Source organism: Mus musculus, chromosome 16, assembly GCF_000001635.26.
Source record: "Mus musculus strain C57BL/6J chromosome 16, GRCm38.p6 C57BL/6J".
Taxonomy (NCBI): Eukaryota; Metazoa; Chordata; class Mammalia; order Rodentia; family Muridae; genus Mus; species Mus musculus.
Window position 1 is genome coordinate 23,141,874 of NC_000082.6, and position 21,321 is coordinate 23,163,194.

Genomic DNA, 21,321 nt, shown 5'->3' on the forward strand with positions numbered 1-21,321 from the left:
ATTCTAAATGTCTGGGCTAATATCCACTTATCAGTGAGTACATATTGTGTGAGTTCCTTTGTGATTGGGTTACCTCACTCAGGATGATGCCCTCCAGGTCTATCCATTTGCCTAGGAATTTCATAAATTCATTCTTTTTAATAGCTGAGTAGTACTCCATTGTGTAAATGTACCACATTTCTGTATCCATTCCTCTGTTGAGGGGCATCTGGGTTCTTTCCAGCTTCTGGCTATTATAAATAAGGCTGCTATGAACATAGTGGAGCATGTGTCCTTCTTACTGGTTGGGACATCTTCTGGATATATGCCCAGGAGAGGTATTGTGGGATCCTCCGGTAGTACTATGTCCAATTTTCTGAGGAACCGCCAGACTGATTTCCAGAGTGGTTGTACAAGCTTGCAATCCCACCAACAATGGAGGAGTATTCCTCTTTCTCCACATCCTCGCCAGCATCTGCTGTCACCTGAATTTTTGATCTTAGCCATTCTGACTGGTGTGAGGTGGAATCTCAGGGTTGTTTTGATTTGCATTTCCCTGAAGGTCCCTACTATTTATCTAACATTTTGAATGCAACATTCTTTCCTTTGTACATAGTCATATGCCATGTGCATTAGTAATCTGCTATAATACAGACCCAACGATGAGACGACTCAGACAAAAGAGTGTATTTGTATCTCTTGTGACATCTAGGATATAGGGGAAGAAACACTCCACACAGTTATGCAGGGCTCTCTGTTTTGTTTTGTTTTTAAAGATTTATTTTATTTCATTTATTTTATGTATATAAAATACATGAAATGAGTACACTGTAGCTATACTGATGGTTGTGAGCCATCATGTGGTTTCTGGGAATTAGAATTCAGGGCCTCTGCTTGCTCTAGTTGGCTCCAGTTGCTCCAGTCTAAAGATTTATTTATTATTAGATCTAAGTACATTGTAGCTGTCTTCAAACACACCAGAAGAGGGCATAGGATCCCATTACAGATGGTTGTGAGCCACCATGTGGTTGCTGGGATTTGAACTCAGGACCTCTGGAAGAGCAGTCAGTGCTCTTAACTGCTGAGCCATCTCTCCAGCCCTTAGCCTGCTCTCTTATATCATCTATGAGCACCTGTCTATGGTAACAGCACCACAATGGGCTGGACCTTACCTCCTCAATCATCAAGCAAGAAAACGTCCCATAGGCTTGCCCACAGGGCAGTCTGGTGGGAGCATTTCCCCAACTGATGTTCTCTCCCCAAATGACTTATCTGATACACTGGCCTTCGGAGAAAAGCAAGTCAACACCTCATTGTGATCCCATTTTACCCAGTCAGAATGTCATAAGAAAACAAATAACATTTTCATAAGAAAATAAACAACAATACATTCTGTCAAGGATGTAGACAGATGGGATGCACTTGATTCACTGCTGGTGGGAATGATAACTAGTCCAATCTCAGTGGAAGTCAGTCTGGAGTGTTCTCAGAAAATGAAAAAATAGCTGGGCAGTGGTGGCAGATGCCTTTAATCCCAGCACTTGGGAGGCAGAGGCAGGTGGATTTCTGAGTTTGAGGCCAGCCTTGTCTACAGAGTGAGTTCCAGGACAGCCAAGGCTACACAGAGAAACCCTGTCTCAAAAAACCAAAAAAAAGCCGGACGTGGTGGCGCACGCCTTTAATCCCAGCACTCGGGAGGCAGAGGCAGGCGGATTTCTGAGTTCGAGGCCAGCCTGGTCTACAGAGTGAGTTTCAGGACAGCCAGGGCTACACAGAGAAACCCTGTCTCGAAAAACCAAAAAAAAAAAAAAAAAAAAAAAAAGGAAGTGAAGAATAGCTGTGGATAACACAGCTTTTCTTTTCTTTATATTTCAGGCATCAGGGATAGAGGTCAGGTGTCAATGTAAATCACTCTACCACTGAGTTACACTTCTAAATTAAAGACATTTTTCCTTTCTTGAATGCCCAAAAATTTGGAGTACTGCAGGACAGGCTCACTCTTCTGCAGTTAGTGTTATGTCTCAAAATTTGATTTGAGGTTTAGTTGTTTCAGTAAATTGTCTTTTTAAAGTCATGACTAAACAATAATATACAGTGAAATTTAACCACATTCAGGAAACACTGAGGAAACTCAGGCCTGTGGGGAAATCTGGCCTTTTGTTTAAGTATCTCACTTCGCATGTAGGCGAGAATTGAGATGTGAACATGAGCTCCTGAAGGAAAGGACCACGTTTCTGTGGCTGCTTCACTCTGGGCAGTAACACATCTGTCCAGGTAAACCCAGCCTTGCTGAACGTCAATCTCAGCACTTGGGAGGCAGAGGTGAGAGTTTGAGGCCAGTCTGATCTATAGAGCAAGTTCCAGGATAGCTTGGGCTACACTGAAAAAACACTGTCTTGAAAAACAAAACAAAACAAAACAAAACAAAACAAAACAAAACAAAACACCAAAAACCAAAAAAGAAAAAAAAAAACAGGAAAAGAAAAGAAAAAAATCAAAATAAAACAAAGCCAAAAACAAAGCAAAAAAAAAAACCACCCAGCAAAAAACCAAACCGCCTAGCCTCAAGACATGTGTGGTTGAATGTTTTTCACTTCTAGTCGCTAAGCAAGTGTGTGTTTTTACACAATGCCCTCTGTGGTGAGTGGCGGATTCCCCTGAGAGTTCACCAAATGATAGGCTTTCACAATGCTCCCGGGTGTCTACCAGACCCAGCAAAGTATTGATGTGGTTTTGGGGTGAAAGTCACTCTGTCTTGTGCAATAGTTAGAATCTGCTGAAACCAGCAGTGTTCCTATATGGGACAGGGGTCCAGAGCTAACCCGGAGGCTATAACTGAGCAGAGGTGAAGACCACGAGGCATTGGGGAGCGTATGCCCTTTGTGGTCAGAGAGATCTAGCTTCGTGCCTTGGGTCTGTGTCTCTCCCTCTTACTGGCTTCTGGCTTCTTCATTAAGTGGGAGACAACCACAGGTATCTGTATGGGAAGACTCGACTACCCCTTGACTCAACATTGCTTGTTACTTACTTTGTACAAGATACTACTTAGTCTAGGGGTTATGGAGCATAACCTCAAGTAGGTAAAGCCCCTGCTCCAGCGTGTTTGCATTCCAGTAAGAAGCGAAAGACAGTAACACACATACAAAATAAGTAAGAAAATGCAACAACAGCAACAACAACAACACACACACACAAAGTAAGCAAAACGCTAAGGGAAAGATAGAGAGTGATACAGCTTTGAGTTGCTGTAGTTCTTCTCTCTCCTTTGCTTCATACAGTTTGCTTGGGAAGTGTCCAGGGCCATGGGGTCACAACTAACAGCCCTTGGAAATGAGCTTGTGTCCTTAATCTTCATGACCTAACGTGATTTCTCTAGAAACATCAGTGCATTAACAGGAAGACAAGATGGAAGATCATATTTTGGCTCTCCTTCCTTGGTGGGTTGACACTGCTGGTCCTATCCACTAGTAAAAGCATGACTCTTAGGCTCTGTGTGGCCAGTGGAAGGTGGCAGTTGGAGGAAGCAGATGCTTGGCCAGCCTTTGCCTGGGAGCAGTCTAGCTCTGAGTGTCTTATTGGAGCAGCTGCTGGCATCCAGAGTTCTTTTTGGATTCACGATTTAATTCAAAAGCTTTGTGCTCCCGAGAATCAGCTCTGGTCTTTCAAAAATAAGATGTGAGTCCGCCGAGAGGCTCCCAAGGTATTGCCTTGCCAACTGCAAGCCTTTTAGGAGCAGTTTAGTGAGTGGTGACTGCTAGTTGCAGTTGGCTGTTAGCCCAGAGCTAATAATAGATAGAAAAGGTATATACTTAAGGAGTCTGGAAACTGAGGTTTATCTACTCACAGAAAATGAGTTTCTAAAAAACTAGCTTGAAACTTACCCAGAAAAATCTTAGAACATGGTTCTCCAATGTCAAGGTAAGTGTTCTGTGACACTGGGCTTGAATTATGTAGGGACCACAGATTTTAGAATTTGGACCCCTGAACTTGCTTCACACCCCACCAGGAACCTTCCTGTACAACAGCCCTCAGAATTCATCTACATGGTCTTTTCTCAGTATGGGATCCGGTCTAGCAAGTGGAGCACACCTTCTATTGCTTAAAGATTTGTTTATGTATATGGGTATTTTGGCTGCATGCATATTTGCACACCAAAAGAAGGCAGCGGATCCCATGGAATTACTGTGGGTGCTGGGAATTGAACTCAGGACCTCTGGAAGAATAGCCAGTGCTCTTAACCACTGAGCCATGCCTGCAGTCCATCTATTTTTTATTCTAGTACAGCCCCTCTTCATTCTTACTGAAATAGTAATGCCTGAACCACACAGCTTCACATTTAGTTACAAAGAAAGAGTGGGAGTATCATGTGACAATTAGTGTTGTTGACTCTCCAGGACAAACTTATGGGAAAGGGAGGTCTCCTGACCCCTGAACAATCATTTTACTTGAGGATAATTTTCATTGCACTCAGAAACATGCTGAATTATTGTCCTTACCCTTGCCCCATCTCTTGCTCTGGTAGAGAATGGCCAAAGCCTGGAAACAGGATGGCTTGACAGAAGCTCTACTTGGCTTCCCAGACCCAAGCTGGATTAAACCAGGTTCCCTAAGGAGTCTTAAGGCAGCTGCCAGGAGCAAGGGGCCCACTCATTGGCTATTGGCCTTGACTGGGTTGGCCAATGGTAAGCTGGGGTCTGCCTGTCCCCATGAGTACCAGACTAATGAGACCTGGCCACTTTCTCCTCATTTCTGTCTGTACGATTGTCAGTGGATCTGACGACACCAAAAGGTAAGAACAATTCTATATTCTCGGCTGGCTGGGTATGAATGCAGAATCCCACTTGGGCTGTGTTCAGATTTTGCTCTCTGCAGCAGTGTGAAGGTAGATGTTGAGAAAACTCAGGCCTTGGAAACATGGTTGGGGCAGATAAGCTTTGGGGCTTTTCTTTAACTCTTCAAAGCTCTAAGAAAGAAACAATAACCTTTCGGTCCACAAGCTTGAGCCTAACCGGAAGTTTGCCCTGTTCATTTGATGGCAGGATGCCCACTGCAAAAAGAACCTGGAGATAGTGAGGTAGGAGGGTCGATCCACAGATGAGACTCTGTTGGAAAGTGGGATCTGTTGCTTCTCGGCTTTAAGAGTTACAGTGACAGGAGAAGCAGGCAGAGAGGGCAGCCCGAGGAAGTCCAGTTGAGGTCAGACTGTAGGATCTGTCTCTATCACTTAGTTCTACTGAGCAGATATGCACGGAGCATGCGCTGTAGAACACTTTGTCAGGGCTGTGAGTGAAAACATGGGTGTGCTCGGAGGAGTTGGGGACATCTGTCTGCATAGAGACATTTTAGGGGATTGGGTGACACAAAGTGGTGAGAACCTGGAAAATAGTGGCAATCTGGACAGAAAGCCTCATTTTGAAAGATATTTTCTGACAGAGGCACTGCACCTGCTTTGTCGTTGTTAAACCTAATTCTTGCTCCATGAACACAGCATCGGAACCATGGAGGTAGAGGAGATGAAGGAGGGAGGGGTTTGGAAGTCAAGGCAGCCTCTTGTGTGTCATGATACGTAAGTCCCTCGTCTGAAGAAATTTTGTTTTTGAGACTGGGTGTCACTATATATTCCTGACTGGCTTGGAATTTATAAAGACCAGGCCATCACTGAACTCACAGGGATCCACCTGCCTCCCTGGCTCCCAAGTGCAGGGAGCAAGTGCATGCTGAGAATGGGTTCTGAATCAAGCCTCACAAGAGGAGCCACCTCACTCCCCCTGTGATGTCATTCAAAAGGATGGCAGAGAATTTGATCAGAGTCATTCTGTGGACAAGAGGGCAGGTGGAGCAGGCCAGAGGGGCGTGAGAGTGCATCTTGGTTCTTGGAGCAGTTTGGTTCCCAAGGCTTAGTGAGAAATCCTTGATGCCTCTCTCCCTGTGTTTCGAGGAATCTTACAAGGCACAGGGCTTGCTTCTAGCCTTGTGTGTGTGATCCTGTGTGCATGTGTATGTGGAAGCCAGAGGGGTCTCTCCATATGAGGTGTCTTTCTTAATCTCTGCCTTATTTTTTTGAGACAAGGTCTCTCAGAACCTGGAGCGTGACGAAGAAGGCCAGACTGAGGTCATTGATCTCTAGGGATATTCTTGTCTCTGTCATCCCCTACCCCAGTGTCAGGGTTAAAGGTGACAGCTTTTGACATGAATTCTAGGGATCTAAATTCAGGTCCTCATGCATCTGCAGAAAGCACTAATCAACACAGCCATCTCCCAAGCACTTAAAATTTTATTTGTGCAAGTGCGTGCGTGCTTGCGTGCATGCGTGTGTGTGTGTGTGTGTGTGTGTGTGTGTGTGTGTGTGTGTATTAGTGCTTTCTTGAGAGAGAATGTGCAAGCACACACAAGAGTCTAATGTGTGCAGACACGCTCATTCTATGGCAGGCACATGGAGGTGAGAGGGTAACTTTTGGGAGTCGTCCCTTTCCTCCTCTCTTGTTTCTTCTGCTCGTCCACCCACCGTCAGCCTCAGGAGACTGTGATCGCCACCGCATCTTGCTTTTTATGGGAGATCCAGGGGTTGAATTCAGGCTGTCATCCTTGCCCAGGAAGTGCGTTCTCCTTAGCCCTCATTTTTGTCATTTTCCAAGGAGGTTACAGAGATAAACATTCCAGCTGCTTGTCAACTCAGAGGACCGGTAGTCCCCATGTGCTCTGCTAAAGTCAGGAGGTGCTATCTTTTGGAAAGCAAAGGCTTCAATCAGGAGCTCGCCCTACAAGCTTCATGGAGGGATGCTCTGCTTTGCTGGTTTCTTGAGAGTGTACAAGTGTGTGCACACATATATACCGGACATGAGAATGCTACCGACTTTCCAAAGGCTGAGTGACACCTTCCAGATAATCTTAGGAGCTAGACAGAGGTGCCTGAGCTCCTGGCACAGCCATTTATGATTGGGTTGTGCCATTGTGAAATTACAAATATTAACTTAATTTTTATCTGGTTTTGCTTGTTTATTGTGTGCTTCTGAGGTTTGAGCTTAGGGCTTCATACACATTGGGCAAATGCCCCTCCACTGAGCTCTACCCTCGGGTACCACTTCATGAGTGAAGGTGAAAACAACCAACAGGCCAGGTGTCCAGCACACAGAGCGCTTCCATGAGGATGTAGGAAATGCACTCAGTCTTTCTGTTTCTACAAGCAAGGATGGGAGGTCCTGGAGTTGCTTTTGGCTCTGGCATTTCTCTGTGTTTTGTTGTCTTTACTGGCTGGGGGCGTTGACCTCTTCTCTCTCTCCTTGTAGCCTAATCTCTGCCAGTCCCAGAGGAAACTCCAGTCTTGAATTTCACAAGATTCTGGATGTTGGTGCTAAAATGCCAGCAGGTCAAAGAGGAATTTCACATCCCCTTCACTATACAGTGGTCCTGAAACATGCAGCCATCCCTCTGCATAACTCATGTGTGGTTTGCTAGGAAGGCCAGTGGGTCATTGGATGACATGTTCATTTTTTAAACATTTTGAGACAGGGTTTCTCTGTATAACAAATAGCAGAGCTCTCTCTATCGACCAGGCTGGCCTCAAAGTCACATCGATCAGCCTGCCTCTGCCTTCCAAGTGCTGGGATTAAAGGTGTGCACCACCACGCCTGGTCCTACCTGGTTGCTTCTTATTTTGGCAGAAATGACCAAACCTTTCCCTCTCCCAGATGTCTCAGCTGTCGGTCTTCCCCTTAAGGCTGTGTGAGTGAAGTGAAACTCAGCAGCTGTCCACAGTGGGTTGATACGTTAATATTTGTTTACTTTCCTTCTCTCACAAACGTGTACGGTATTTTGTAAGTTTGTAAACTACTCCGCACTTTCTGCCAACTGGGTCTTATGATATTATTGTGAAATCACATTTCTAGGCAAAGAGCATAAAGCCAGGGAGGCAAATAGGGGCAGAATGAGGAGGGGGCTGGCAAGCTAGGCCATTGGATTGACAGTCTCTGGTCTCTCACCCTTTCCCCATGGGGAAGGGTACTAAAAGGCAGGGTATGTGACGGTAGTATGTTTCTCTTCCCCGTCTGTGCCAGAGGTTATCTAGCCAGGACTCTACTTCCACGGGTTCTGTTGGATCTAGATTATCACTCAAGCACCCAGCAGCCCCAGTTCCTCACCCCTAAGTCAGAGCAGTCCTAAGTGACAGCCATTGCTCACTGGCTTACTCCAGACACCCCCCTAGGCATGGTTCATGGAGTCTGTCGCTTAGTCTTCCAACAAACACATAAAGGGCAAAACTGATTGTTTGTACCCGAGCATGCATCTTTTTGAGTAACCCCCCCCCCCAGTATTGTCTCCAAAACGGCTGTGGTTATTCAATGAGATGGTGGAACAAAGGCTTTCCAAATGCAAAGCATTATACTGGATCCTTGCTGTCTACCTCCAACACCTATCTACAATGTTTCTTTTGTAACATGCTCTAGCTGTAGATTCATCTCTTGCACTTGGTTCCATTCAGTAGTGTTTCCTTATAGAAACAGAAGTCTTTCAAAGTCAGAGTGCAACATTTGCTTTGTCTACATAAAGAACAGAAACAATGTGGAATATTTTTTTTTTTAAAAAAGAGGCATTCTGTGTTGTCCTTCATGGGTATCCAGACCTGACTTTACATCCAGAACTCGGTGAAAGAGAAGCCTTCAGTGAGATCTGTCCTTATCAGCCAAAGGCTTAGGGGCTGGAGAGAGAGCTCAGCAGCTAACAGTATCTGCAGAGGAAATTTCACAAAGAACCTGGTTCACAACTGTCTTTAACTTAGTTCCAGGGGATCCAATGCCTTCTGCCCTCCGTGGGTACCTGTACATAGGTGTATACCCCCATGAATATTCAAATAATTAAAAAATAAAAATAAATCTTTAAAAAGAACAGCTAAGGGTGTGCAGCGCTTAGTACTTCAGTCCCATGGCACTCGGGGAATCCCAGAACAACCATACCTGTAAGTAGAGAAAAGCATTAAGGACATGGAGGCGTGGGGGAAGAATGTGTTTTTAGATGAGAAAGATTATTGGTTTTTCAGTAGAGAGAGAGAACTGAAAACTCTAGAGTTCTGTCTCTTCCTTCCTCCCCAGCATTAGGGATCTGTTTTGAGCTACCCTTTGTCTTTGGGGCCCTCCTTACCTGCCTCCATTTCAAGCATTTTGGTGTCTTTCTTATTTCCCCATGGAAAAGATTGGTGCTTCTTAGATTCTTGAGTTGAAGTTTTCAGGAATATGATTGCTGGAGCTGTAAGAAGGGCAGAGTTGACATAAGACACACAATATTAAAAGTCTCAGAGCAATGGCGGGCAAGATGACTCAGTGAGTAAAGATGCTGAACCTAATGGCCTGAGTTCATTCCCCAGGACACAGTTGGTAGAAGGAGAGAACTGACTTCCACAGGTGTTCTCTAACTTCTGTGGGTACACACACACACACACACACACACACACACACACCACACCACTACACACCACACACCACACCACTACACACCACACACACACACACACACACCACACCATACACACACACACACACACACACACACACACACACACACACACACACACACACACACATTAACCAACCAACCAACCAACCAACCAACCAATAGACTGACTGACTGACTGACTGACTGACTGACTGTGATAAGAAAGTTCCAGGGCAAGCTCTGCTTCATTTTCTTTGTAGCAGTTTCTGAGACTGGGTTTTTGATCACTCCAGATTCAGTAGATGGCGACAGAGGCACTCAGAGACATTATGAGCCAATCTAGGGCAGACTCCTGCTCTCCAAGAGCAATGCTAGGGCAGTTGTTTCTGGCTCACTCCTCCCCACACCTGCCAGTTCCAATTTGTGTACGGTCAAACTAGAATTGGGTATTTAAAGAATGATGCTCCAAGGCAACAGGGAGTGCAAGGCTGAATTTAATCAAAGGCATTTAAAATGATCTTATGCCACAGTTTATAGCACCATTAAAAGAAAGTCACAGGTACAGCAAAGAGTGATATTATATAGAGAGAGTGAAAATACAAACCAGGGTAATACCAAATCCTTCCAAGAATAAGAGCTGTTTATTGCTTGGAATCAAGGAAAATGTCAACAGAACTAAGCAAATAAAGGACAGACTCCCTGTACACCTGGGAATGAGGACAGACAGACAGAAGGATGATCTGCACCTAGAGGGCAAGTCACAGCAGTGTGACGTAAGAAGACAAAATGGTGACACACGCTCACACAATCGCCTGCAGAGATGTTAATAAGGGACGGGATGTAGCTCGGTGGCAGAGCAGTTGCCTCGAAGAGATGAGTAGAGAGGCCCTGGGTTTGAGTCTCAGCACTGTGGGTGCAGAGAACAATAACCTCCACATAAAACCAGCCAAACGTTACAGGAACTGGGCCCGCTGGTACACCCACGTAATCCCACATCAGGGAGGCCAACGCACGAGGAGTACCCTGAGGGTGAGGCCAATTTGGGCCATAGACAAAGGCTCTATATTAAAAAAGGGTAAAGCTTAAAAAGAAAAGTCTATGTAGTGGTGCTTGTTTTGTAATCCCAACACTTGAGAGGTGGCAATGAGGCCATCATGACTTCAAGGTCATCTTAAATCCAGTGATGGAGTCTTTGAGGCTTGACTGGGTTCCATGAAACTCATTCTCAAAATAGTGCTCCCCCAAAAGACCCCAAATCAAAACATATCCAAGGCACAACAGTGCAGAAGAAACACTTTGTGACCCCAGTAAATTAACTGACAGGAACTTAACGAGGATCTTAGAAATGACTGAAGAATGAAGATCATTTATTTTGCTCACTAAATTTAACAGTTAAAACAGATGTTTTCTTTTGCTTTTGTTTTGGTTTTTGGTTTTTGAGACAGAAAATCCATATCACTCTGACTGTCCTGGAAGTCACTATGCAGACCAGGCTGGTTTCAAACTCACAAAGATACACTTGCCTCTGCCTCCCAAGTGCTGGGATTAAAGGCTTGTGTCATCCTGCTTGGCTAGTAGTACACTTTTTAAAACTGAGACTACCCAAAGCTGGCAAGAGTAATTCAGCTAGGCCTGCTTATTTTTTTCTTTGCTGTGCTGAGGAAGGAATCCAGGTCCTTGATTATGCGAGGGCAGTGCCCTGCTACAGAGTGACACCCTCAGCCCGAGATAGGTCTTTGTGTGCATACACTCATGTTCTCTTGGGTGGCAGCATCGTTTCTTGTAATGTTGGTATGTATGTTAAATGACTTTAAAGAGAGGCTGAGAGAGAGACAGCTCAGCAGTTTAGAGAGCATGTTACTCTTCCAGAGGATCTGAGTTCGGTTCCCAGCACTGAAAGTGGGCAGCTCACAACTGACTGGTGCTTCACTCCTGTACACAGATCACACACACACACACACACACACACACACACACACACACACTCGAATGAAAATAAAATTAAATCTTTTTAAAAGACTTAAAAACGTTTAGGTGGGCTGGAGAAACAGCTCACAATTAAGACCTTGCACTTGCTTTTCCAGAGGACTCAGGTTTGGGTCCTAGTACCCACATGGTGCCTCACAACGATCCATAACTCCAGTTCCAGGAAATCCTCTTCGGGGCCTCCTTGGGCTCACACACACACACACACACACACACACACACACACACACACACACACACACACACTTTCTCTCTCTCTCTCTTCTCACAATCGCACACACAGAATCATTCACACACACATAAATTAAAAACAAAATGTCTTTTTTTTACAAAAAGGTTAATCAGGGCATAGTGGCATATGCCTTTAATTCCTCCACTTGGGAGACAGAGGCAAGTGGATCTCTGAGTTCTAGGTCAGCCTGGACTGCAGAGCAAGTTCCAGAGCAGTCAAGGTTACAACAGAGAAACCTTGCCTCAAAAACCCAAGAGGACAAAAAGTTTAGATTTCTGGGCCCAATCATTTATATCTGGGAATATATCATAATAGAAAGATAAGTTTTTTAGAAAAGCTGCCTGCCTGAAAACAGCTTTGATTGATTGATTCTTTTTAAATCAATACATATCATTTGTTGCAGATTATAAAATATTTTGAAGTAGACATAAGCTAAAAAATAGAAACCAAGTTTAAAAGAACTACAGATATTTTGGCCGTATCCACTCTATGGACTGGCAATGCATATATTTAAAATGATCATAAAAGCTAGAAAATGACAAGGCTGAAACACAGGAGAAGATCTTTAGGTGAAAAGTGATTTTTGCCATTTTAAAGAATAAACAGATTCTTTGGAATTAGAGTTGCTTTTCCCCTGTAGTCTCCAAAGAGTTTCTGTGTAGGTGTGTGTGTGTGTGTGTGTGTGTGTGTATGTGTGTGTGTGTGTTAATGCATGCACACAAGTGCTCACAAGTGCGCACATGTGTATATGAAAACGAGGGAGAAAAGGCGAGCTTGGGAGTGGGGAGGTGGTTAGATTTGAGTGGAACAAGCAGAGGAACCCAGGACCGGATCCTGGGATATTCTGCGTGTGTGGTCCTGCACTCAGGAGGGGGAGACTGGAATCAGGCCATCCCTGCCACCTGTGGATTTACAATTCTCAGGCTGAAAGGAGACTGATTGCAGGAGATTTTGCTACTCATTGCAGATTTCAGAGGAGGATGTCTGAGTGTGATGGTTTGTATATGCGTGGTGGCCCAGGAAATGGCACTATTAGGAGGTGTGGCCTTGTTGGAGTAGGGTTGTCGCTGTGGGTGTGGGCTTTAAGACCCAAGTCCTACCTGCTTGGAAGCCAGTCTTCCACTAGCAGCCTTTAGAAGAAGATGTAGAACTCTCAGCTCCTCCTGCACCATACCTTCCTGGATGCTGCCATGTTCCCATCTTGATGATAATGGACTGAACCTCTGAACCTGTAAGCCAGCCCCAATTAAAAAGTGTCCTTATAAGAGTTGCCTTGGGGATTGGAGAGATGGCTTAGCTCAGAGATGGTTAAGAACACTGACTACTCTTACAAAGGTCCTGAATTAAAATCCCAGCAACCACATGGTGGCTCACAACCATTCATAATGAGATCTGACGTCCTCTTCTGGTGCATCTGAAGACACTACAGTGTACTTACATATAATAAATAAATAAGGACATAAAGTTTAAAAGAAAAAAAAAAGAGTTGCCTTGGTCGTGGTGTCTGTTCACAGCAGTAAAACCCCAACTAAGACACTGATGAAGACCTCCTGGGAGAGTGAGGGCTGGGTAGCCACTGAAGGCTCTCTGGGAGAGGCGAGTATGTAGATGCAGATCTTTGGAGTGGATTCCACTTAGCTATATAGGACATGATGCAGGTCCTGATTGGATGTGCCATGTGAGTCTGCCTTTCCCATGACTATTCACCTGTCAATTTCAGGGCTCAGGATGCTACTGTTGCAAGCTCTCCTGTTCCTCTTAATCCTGCCCAGTCATGCCGAAGATGACGTTACTACAACTGAAGAGCTAGCTCCTGCTTTGGTCCCTCCACCCAAGGGAACTTGTGCAGGTTGGATGGCAGGCATCCCAGGACATCCTGGCCACAATGGCACACCAGGCCGTGATGGCAGAGATGGCACTCCTGGAGAGAAGGGAGAGAAAGGAGATGCAGGTATGTAGAAGAGTCCTGAATTTGGGGGGGGGGTCTTTGCAGGGTGAGTCCAGTGATTAATTAAGGCCTAGACACAGACACAAGAAAGAGGCTAAACCTTTTTTATTTATTTATTGTTTTATGGTTCATACTCATCTTGGAGCTTGCACTGTCCTCCTTGAGTGGGACTAGATGGTACCTGCTGAGGTATCCATGACTTCACTCCATCTGCATCTCTTTCTCTCTGTCTACCCCTTCCATACTACCAACATAATCCTATTTTTGTTTTCTCCGTAATTCTTGTTCTATCTATTGGCAATCATAAGCGCTTTTCACGCATTTCTAAAGCACTCAGTACCATGATTTAGTCAAGAAGAAGAGTGTAATGAATTGCCCTAATGTTGCTTATATTCTAATGCTAATTTGGGACCCCTCAAGACTGTGCCCCAGAAGTGAGAGAGTCTGCATGTAAGACTCCGAGTGACCCTGCTCCCAAGTTATTTCTGATTGGTAAATAAAGATGCCAATGGTCAATAGCTGGGCAGAAACGACACAGGTAGAGTTTAGGTTTCTCGTGCTTGGGTTCAGAGGAGGTGAAGAAGAAGAATGTGAAGGAGCAGCAAGGAAGTGGCCATGGGGTAAGAGTTGAGAGCATGGCCCTGAAGGCTGCCCAACTGAAGCCAAGAGCAGCTCAGATGCAACATAGTAATAACTTGGGGTTATCAATAGGAAAGTTGATAATAGCACAGAGGGTAGGTATCTGCCCAGCTCTTGTGCTGTTTAAAGCTTGTTGTAAATATGAAGGCAGTAAGTGTGTCTCTCATCTGAGAACTTAGTAATCAAAGGTGGGGTAGAAACCCTGGGCTGGAATTTAAATAATTTTTACAACAGACAAGACTCTGGGTAATGGTTACTAAGAGAAGATGTCTTCCAACATGCAACATGCTCATCTGAATGTGTGCAGATGCTGAAGGCATGGGATACAGATAGGGTGTACTCAGTGAGGATGCAGATTAACAAATAGGCTAATCTGAGGAGGTAGGGCTTGAGCCACGCCTCAAAAGGATGGTTTCCAGAGGGTAGAGGGGGGAGGACATCTGGACACAGGGGATAGAAGGCAACACAGTGGTTGGTCAGTGCACAAACAGCTGGCAGGGTAGGGTGACTATATGGCTACTTACAGGAGATTACTTTCTGGAAATCTGCTGTGCTTTGGGGCATATGGAAAGGCATGGGATGAAGGAATGAATAGATGAATGAATAAGTGGATAAATCATATTCAGAACATCTACTGACCCAACTGACCTCTAACAAATCTGAGCTTCTACCAGAGCAAATCGTTCACATGTCAACCAGAGAACAACGAACAAGGATGTAGTATCTAGCTCGAGAGTTCTAAATATCCATCATCAGTCTGCTCATTCATCTTTTAATTCACCCATAAAGGCTTTGAAAACTAAGGCTGGAGATGAACTTATAGGAGCCTGCCAGGCCGTGGAGAGTGAGGAAGCAGAGATGACGGAGATGATGTCTTTCCTTGTCCTGTGAAATGGATTGTGGGTAGAGGTTCCGGAGATAATGCCTCTTGCTGGAAACAGTCTGGGCAGTTCTGTTCCCGCCATTCACAGAATTCTTCTCACTTTCTAGGTCTTCTTGGTCCTAAGGGTGAGACAGGAGATGTTGGAATGACAGGAGCTGAAGGGCCACGGGGCTTCCCCGGAACCCCTGGCAGGAAAGGAGAGCCTGGAGAAGCCGCTTATGTGTATCGCTCAGCGTTCAGTGTGGGGCTGGAGACCCGCGTCACTGTTCCCAATGTACCCATTCGCTTTACTAAGATCTTCTACAACCAACAGAATCATTATGACGGCAGCACTGGCAAGTTCTACTGCAACATTCCGGGACTCTACTACTTCTCTTACCACATCACGGTGTACATGAAAGATGTGAAGGTGAGCCTCTTCAAGAAGGACAAGGCCGTTCTCTTCACCTACGACCAGTATCAGGAAAAGAATGTGGACCAGGCCTCTGGCTCTGTGCTCCTCCATCTGGAGGTGGGAGACCAAGTCTGGCTCCAGGTGTATGGGGATGGGGACCACAATGGACTCTATGCAGATAACGTCAACGACTCTACATTTACTGGCTTTCTTCTCTACCATGATACCAACTGACTGCAACTACCCATAGCCCATACACCAGGAGAATCATGGAACAGTCGACACACTTTCAGCTTAGTTTGAGAGATTGATTTTATTGCTTAGTTTGAGAGTCCTGAGTATTATCCACACGTGTACTCACTTGTTCATTAAACGACTTTATAAAAAATAATTTGTGTTCCTAGTCCAGAAAAAAAGGCACTCCCTGGTCTCCACGACTCTTACATGGTAGCAATAACAGAATGAAAATCACATTTGGTATGGGGGCTTCACAATATTCGCATGACTGTCTGGAAGTAGACCATGCTATTTTTCTGCTCACTGTACACAAATATTGTTCACATAAACCCTATAATGTAAATATGAAATACAGTGATTACTCTTCTCACAGGCTGAGTGTATGAATGTCTAAAGACCCATAAGTATTAAAGTGGTAGGGATAAATTGGAGGGCAGGGTACAGTCTGTTCTCATTGGATGGCACCATTTTTCGAAAGCACGTGTTCATTTAGAGTGTTGGCAGAGATCTCATTCCCACCTCATTTGTGGGTCTCAGTTTACATCCATTAAGACTTCTCCCCTGTAGAGCTCTCTCAGAGATGGTGGTCCTATGTCTAGGTCCTATTCTGATATTCATTGGCTCCCTCTTCACTTCGCACATTTTCCTTTCCTTGCCTTTGCTCACAATCTTCCTTCCAGCTCAGGAAATCCTACCTACCTTCACATGGAGGTGGTTCCCTGTCCTTCAAGGCCACTTGGGTAGGTGATGTTCTGATGTGACCTTGCAGGGTTGTGGGTGTAGGGGAAGAGGGGAGAGGGAGAGAGCCCGCGTCCAGCCAGAGTTCCTGTGCTCTGGGCAGGCGGATGTGGGAGGACTGCCGGACACTTTCCACACAGCCCTGGGTGGGCATCTGGCTGTGTGAAGCCACTGACCCCACACGGTTGGGGGGTGGACAAGGGGCAGCCCCCGGTACCAGGTTCTTAATCTCTGGCATCCCACTCTGTATACAGGAGAGGAGCTGAGAACAGAATAGGAGCTCTAGGGCAACACTCTCAGCCCCGAAGATATGGGAAGAGAGCAGAGGGAGAGATGTTCCCACACAGGAGAGAGTTCTAAGTCTGGTCCATGGCTGGAGCACAGGAAGGCCTTCTATTGGAAGGTTAGAAGCAGCTCGTTAGGAAAAAGCCTATCCCATTGTCCAAGCACAGCGGGACTAGATGAACAGAGACAGTCTATGGTTTTAGAGCTTTATTGTAGAAAGCCAGGGGGAAAGAGAGAAGGTAGAAAGAGAGAGAGAGACCAGCCATGGCCAAGAGGAGAGAATGGGGAAAAGGAGAGAGAGGAGAAAGGCTAGAGTAAGAAAGCTTAAAGAGGGAGAGGTAAAAGCTTAGAGAGAGAGAGAGAGAGAGAGAGAGAGAGAGAGAGTGTGAGAGAGAGAGAGAGAGGGAGAGAGAGCTAAGCAGCCCCTCCTATAGTAGGCTTGTTATCTTGCTGTTGCTAGGTAACTGGGAGGAGTCTAGCCTGAAGGTCAGAAGCTTGGGACATTTTGTATGTCTAGCTAGCCACCAGCCTCTCCGGTGGGGGACTGTGGGGGCAGTAACTTCAACAGGAGCCAGGGGTCCAGGAGTCATGAGAGGACAGCTTCCGTCCCATGTACTGGGGTTCCACCTCTTAACTCAACTAGAGACCAAGCTGTCTGTGCATAGCCCATTGCCCCACATGACCTCACTTCAACTCCCTCTTTTTAAAAGCTTTATTGTAGAAAGACAGGGGGAAAGAGAGAAGGTAGAAAGAGGGAGAGAGACCAGCCATGGCCAAGAGGAGAGAATGGGGAAAAGGAGAGAGAGGAGAAAGGCTAGAGTAAGAAAGCTTAAAGAGGGAGAGATAAAAGCTTAGAGAGTGAGAGAGAGAGAGAGAGAGAGAGAGAGAGAGAGAGAAGAGAGAGAGTTTTAAAATATCCAAATGTGGGGCTCAGTGGTGTGGAGGCTCTAGGTTTAATTTAACTTGCTGTCTTCATCAGTGTTTTTTCCACTGATGAAACTCTGTGTCTGCGACGTGTTCCCCTTACATTAGGGGCTAAATTGCCTGTTCAGGCTGAGCTTCCTTCCCCTCTGAATCCTCCCTGAAGATCTTTGACAAGTACTTCAAAAACAGGAGTCTCCTGAAATCCATTTGTATTCATTGTTTGCTTCAGTTTCTCTTCAACACTCATTCTTATCTAACGAACTATTAGGACATTTAGAAACCCTGTGGTTTAAGCACCCAACCCCCATCCTAATGGTCAGCTTCACCCTTCCCAGAGAGGTGAAGGATGACTGTGCTTTCTACAGTGCCAGCTCTGTATTATCCCTCAAAAAAGTAATTTCAGTCTAAACCACAAAGCAGGGCTGAACTGACCTCATTCTTTCTTCGAGAACTGACAAGCAGAAGGAGGGTGGATGATCCAGAATTGATTCTTATTTCCCAAGAATTACAGTAGACAGGCTGGGGAGAGGAATTTGTGTTTAAGAGCATTTGCTGGGGCTGGAGAGATGGCTCAGTAGTTAAGAGCACTGACTGCTCTTCCAGAGGTCCTGAGTTCAAATTCCAGCAACCACATGGTAACTCAGAACCATCTGTAATCATCTGTAACGAGATCTGATGCCCTCTTCTGGTGTGTCTGAAGATAGCTACAGTGTACTTACATATAATAATAAATAAATCTTTAAAAAAAAAAAAGAGCACTTGCTGTCTTTAGAGAGGACCTGGGTTCTGTTGCCAGCACCCACACTGGACAGCTCACAGCTACCTGTAACTTTAGTTCCAGGGAATCTGATGCTCCTTTCTGGTTTCTGTATGCACATGGTGCTCATAAATATACCCAAGGCACACACACATACACATAAAATAAACAAATCTTAAAATACCATACCATAGAAGCTGGTTAAATACATTTGGCCCAAGACCTTGATCAGTTGGGAGCCTTTGTTTTTTGTTTTTGTTTTTGTTTTTGGTTTTTTGAGACAGGGTTTCTCTATATAGCCCTGGCTGTCCTGGAACTCACTTTGTAGACCAGGCTGGCCTCAAACTCAGAAATCCACCTGCCTCTGCCTCCTGAGTTGCTGGGATTAAAGGCATGTGCCACCACACCCGGCTTTGTTTGTTTGTTGTTGCTGGTTTTTTTTTTTTTTTTTTTTTTTTTTTTTTTTTTTTTTTGCAGTGGGATCCTTTGAAGGATCACCTTGACACACACTACCTGACTCTCAGTGTGTACTAAGGTGATGAGGAGGCCTCCCTGGCTTCCCCATAGTCCTATGGTTTGTTGTTCCTTCTGTGAGCAGTGGGCATATGACTGATGCAATGATGGTACTTGGAATTAAACCTAGAGCCTCCACACCACTGAGCCCTACATTTGGATATTTTTAAACTGACCTTCAGGGGCTGGAGAGATGGCTCAGTGTTAAGAGTACCCTTTGCTCTTCCAGAAGTCCTGAGTTCAATTCCCAGCAACCACATGGTGGCTCACAAACATCTGTAATGAGATCTGACACCCTCTTCTGGTGTGTCTGAAGACAACGGCAGTGTACTCACATACATAAAACAAAACAAAACAAAACCCTGATCTTGAAAGCCAAGAGGTGATTGGAAATTGAAAGGCAAAATGATTCTTGAAAGTGAGGGGACTTGAGGGAGGGGCTGTTTAAGGGGGACTGGGGGGGGGACGGTTGAGATGCAAAGTGAATAAATAAATAATGGATAAAAGCCCAAAATGATGCTTTCAAATGATTTAGTTTACATCCTTTAATAAACGTCTTTTGTATAAATTATGAAATAGAGCTACAAGTGCCCCACAGTGATAAACGTTCCTTCAGGAGAGAACTGCTTAGGGGACTCTTTAAAGGCTTAGAAACCCCGACATCTATGCAAAGGTTGCTGTTTTCAAATTTCGGTTCTGGATGATTCCCAGTGGTAAAGATAGCGGAGGCTTTGTCTTTTAAAGCTCTTGCTGGTCATTACTTTCTGCAAATGAAGATCCATTCCAACGTTACAGTAAAACTACATGCTGTGCGCGACTTCTGTTTTTGTTTCCAGAGAAGCGTTTGGGAGTGAGAGAGGATTTAGCTGTATTGTAACTATGTTGCAAGTAGCAGAATGCCCAACCTCAGATAAGGTCGCAAAAAACCCCCAAAACCCCACAGAAATACCTGGGTTCTGACCCAGGCAGGCATCTTGTGTGCTCCTTCTCCTCCTCCATCCTTGTCTTGCCTGAGCCTGTCTGCCTTAGTCCCTCCTCCTAGCTCGCGGTCATCCCGTTCAGCTGCCATGCTTGCCCAGAGCCAGGTATTCCTAGTTCTGCCTCCACCATCGATCATGGAGCAGACCCCAGGTCCTCCTTAGGACAACTGCACAGTTTCCTTCCTCCACCTGCTGGCCACTGCCCAACCCACTGCACTCATCTGGGGTTGCTTGGTGCTGAACCCAGAGCTCCAAACAGAGTTCCAGGCCTGGGACTAGTGACAGTTTGAAGCCTAAAATCCAGAGTGGCCAGAGACTGTAACCAAGCATCATTCTGGCCCACAACCTGTCAGTTTGGGGCAAGAGCAGCTGAAGAGCCACCAGCCCCCCCCCCCCCCCCCAAAGTAAGGCCAGATAGCGGCAGTAAAAAATACCACAAATGTCGTAATTCCAGATGCTCACTTAACAGTGCAAAACCAAAAAAAAAAAAAAAAAAAAGAACAATCAAGACATCATGCTTCCCCCTGAGGCCAGCAGCTCTACTGTGATAAACCCTGAGAAAACCAATTTAGCTGAACCACAAGACAATGGTTTCAAAACAGCAATTAGGAGTATGTTCAAGGACTTAAAAAGGATATGAAGGGCTGGTGAGATGGCTCAGTGGGTAAGAGCACCCGACTGCTCTTCCAAAGGTCCAGAGTTCAAATCCCAGCAACCACATGGTGGCTCACAACCATCCGTAACAAGATCTGACTCCCTCTTCTGGTGTGTCTGAAGACAGCTACAGTGTACTTACATATAATAATAAATAAATAAATCTAAAAAAAAAAGGATATGAATAAATCCCCGAATGAAGACCGTGAGCGCACAACCATTGAGTGAAATGAGAAAAATAATTCAAAACAGGAAAGTAGAATTTAGCAGAGAAATGGTATCCCTAAAGAAAAACCGTACTGAAATAAAAGTCAAAATGAAAAACTCAGAGGTAAGCTTCATCAACAGATTAAAAGATGTGGAAGAGAAAACTTCAGGTTTTAGAGATAAAGTAGGAGAAATAGATCAGTCAGAAAAAAATTAAATCATCATCATCACCATCACCACCATCACCATCATCACCACCATCACCATCATCACCACCATCACCATCACCACCATCACCATCACCACCATCATCATCATCATCCAGGCACAAAACACCCAGGAAATCTGGTACACTATGAAAATTAAAATACAACATATATAAAGCTATGTGACACAATGAAAACAACTCTAAGAGACACGTTTATAGCACTTAGTGTCGACATCAAAAACATTTGGAGACATACATTATTAATAACTAAATGACACACCTGAGAGCTCTAGAAAAACAAGAAGAAATAATTCTCCAAAAAGAGTAGACA

General features: G+C 45.0%; 1 protein-coding gene across 1 annotated transcript, besides 4 other annotated features; it reads left to right on the forward strand.

Annotated features, from left to right (window-relative positions):
* Window positions 2,514-2,676: an enhancer, noted in NCBI's record as "adiponectin distal enhancer; -2228 to -2066 fragment from PMID:18760339". NCBI's record gives its function as "enhancer in adipocyte cells" and the evidence as "EXISTENCE:reporter gene assay evidence [ECO:0000049][PMID:18760339]".
* Window positions 2,514-2,688: a biological region, named in NCBI's record as "adiponectin enhancer region". NCBI's record gives its function as "regulatory_interactions: Adipoq".
* Window positions 2,589-2,628: a protein binding site, noted in NCBI's record as "-2153 to -2114 fragment from PMID:18760339, required for enhancer function". NCBI's record gives the evidence for it as "EXISTENCE:protein binding evidence [ECO:0000024][PMID:18760339]".
* Window positions 2,649-2,688: a protein binding site, noted in NCBI's record as "-2093 to -2054 fragment from PMID:18760339, required for enhancer function". NCBI's record gives the evidence for it as "EXISTENCE:protein binding evidence [ECO:0000024][PMID:18760339]".
* Window positions 4,663-16,095, forward strand: Adipoq (adiponectin, C1Q and collagen domain containing). Its single transcript, NM_009605.5, has 3 exons — window positions 4,663-4,768; window positions 13,344-13,574; window positions 15,201-16,095. Exons 2-3 carry the CDS (start codon window positions 13,352-13,354, stop codon window positions 15,719-15,721), a joined length of 744 nt encoding a protein of 247 aa, NP_033735.3. The 5' UTR covers window positions 4,663-4,768; window positions 13,344-13,351; the 3' UTR covers window positions 15,722-16,095.
* Window positions 16,096-21,321: the final 5,226 nt, after the last annotated feature.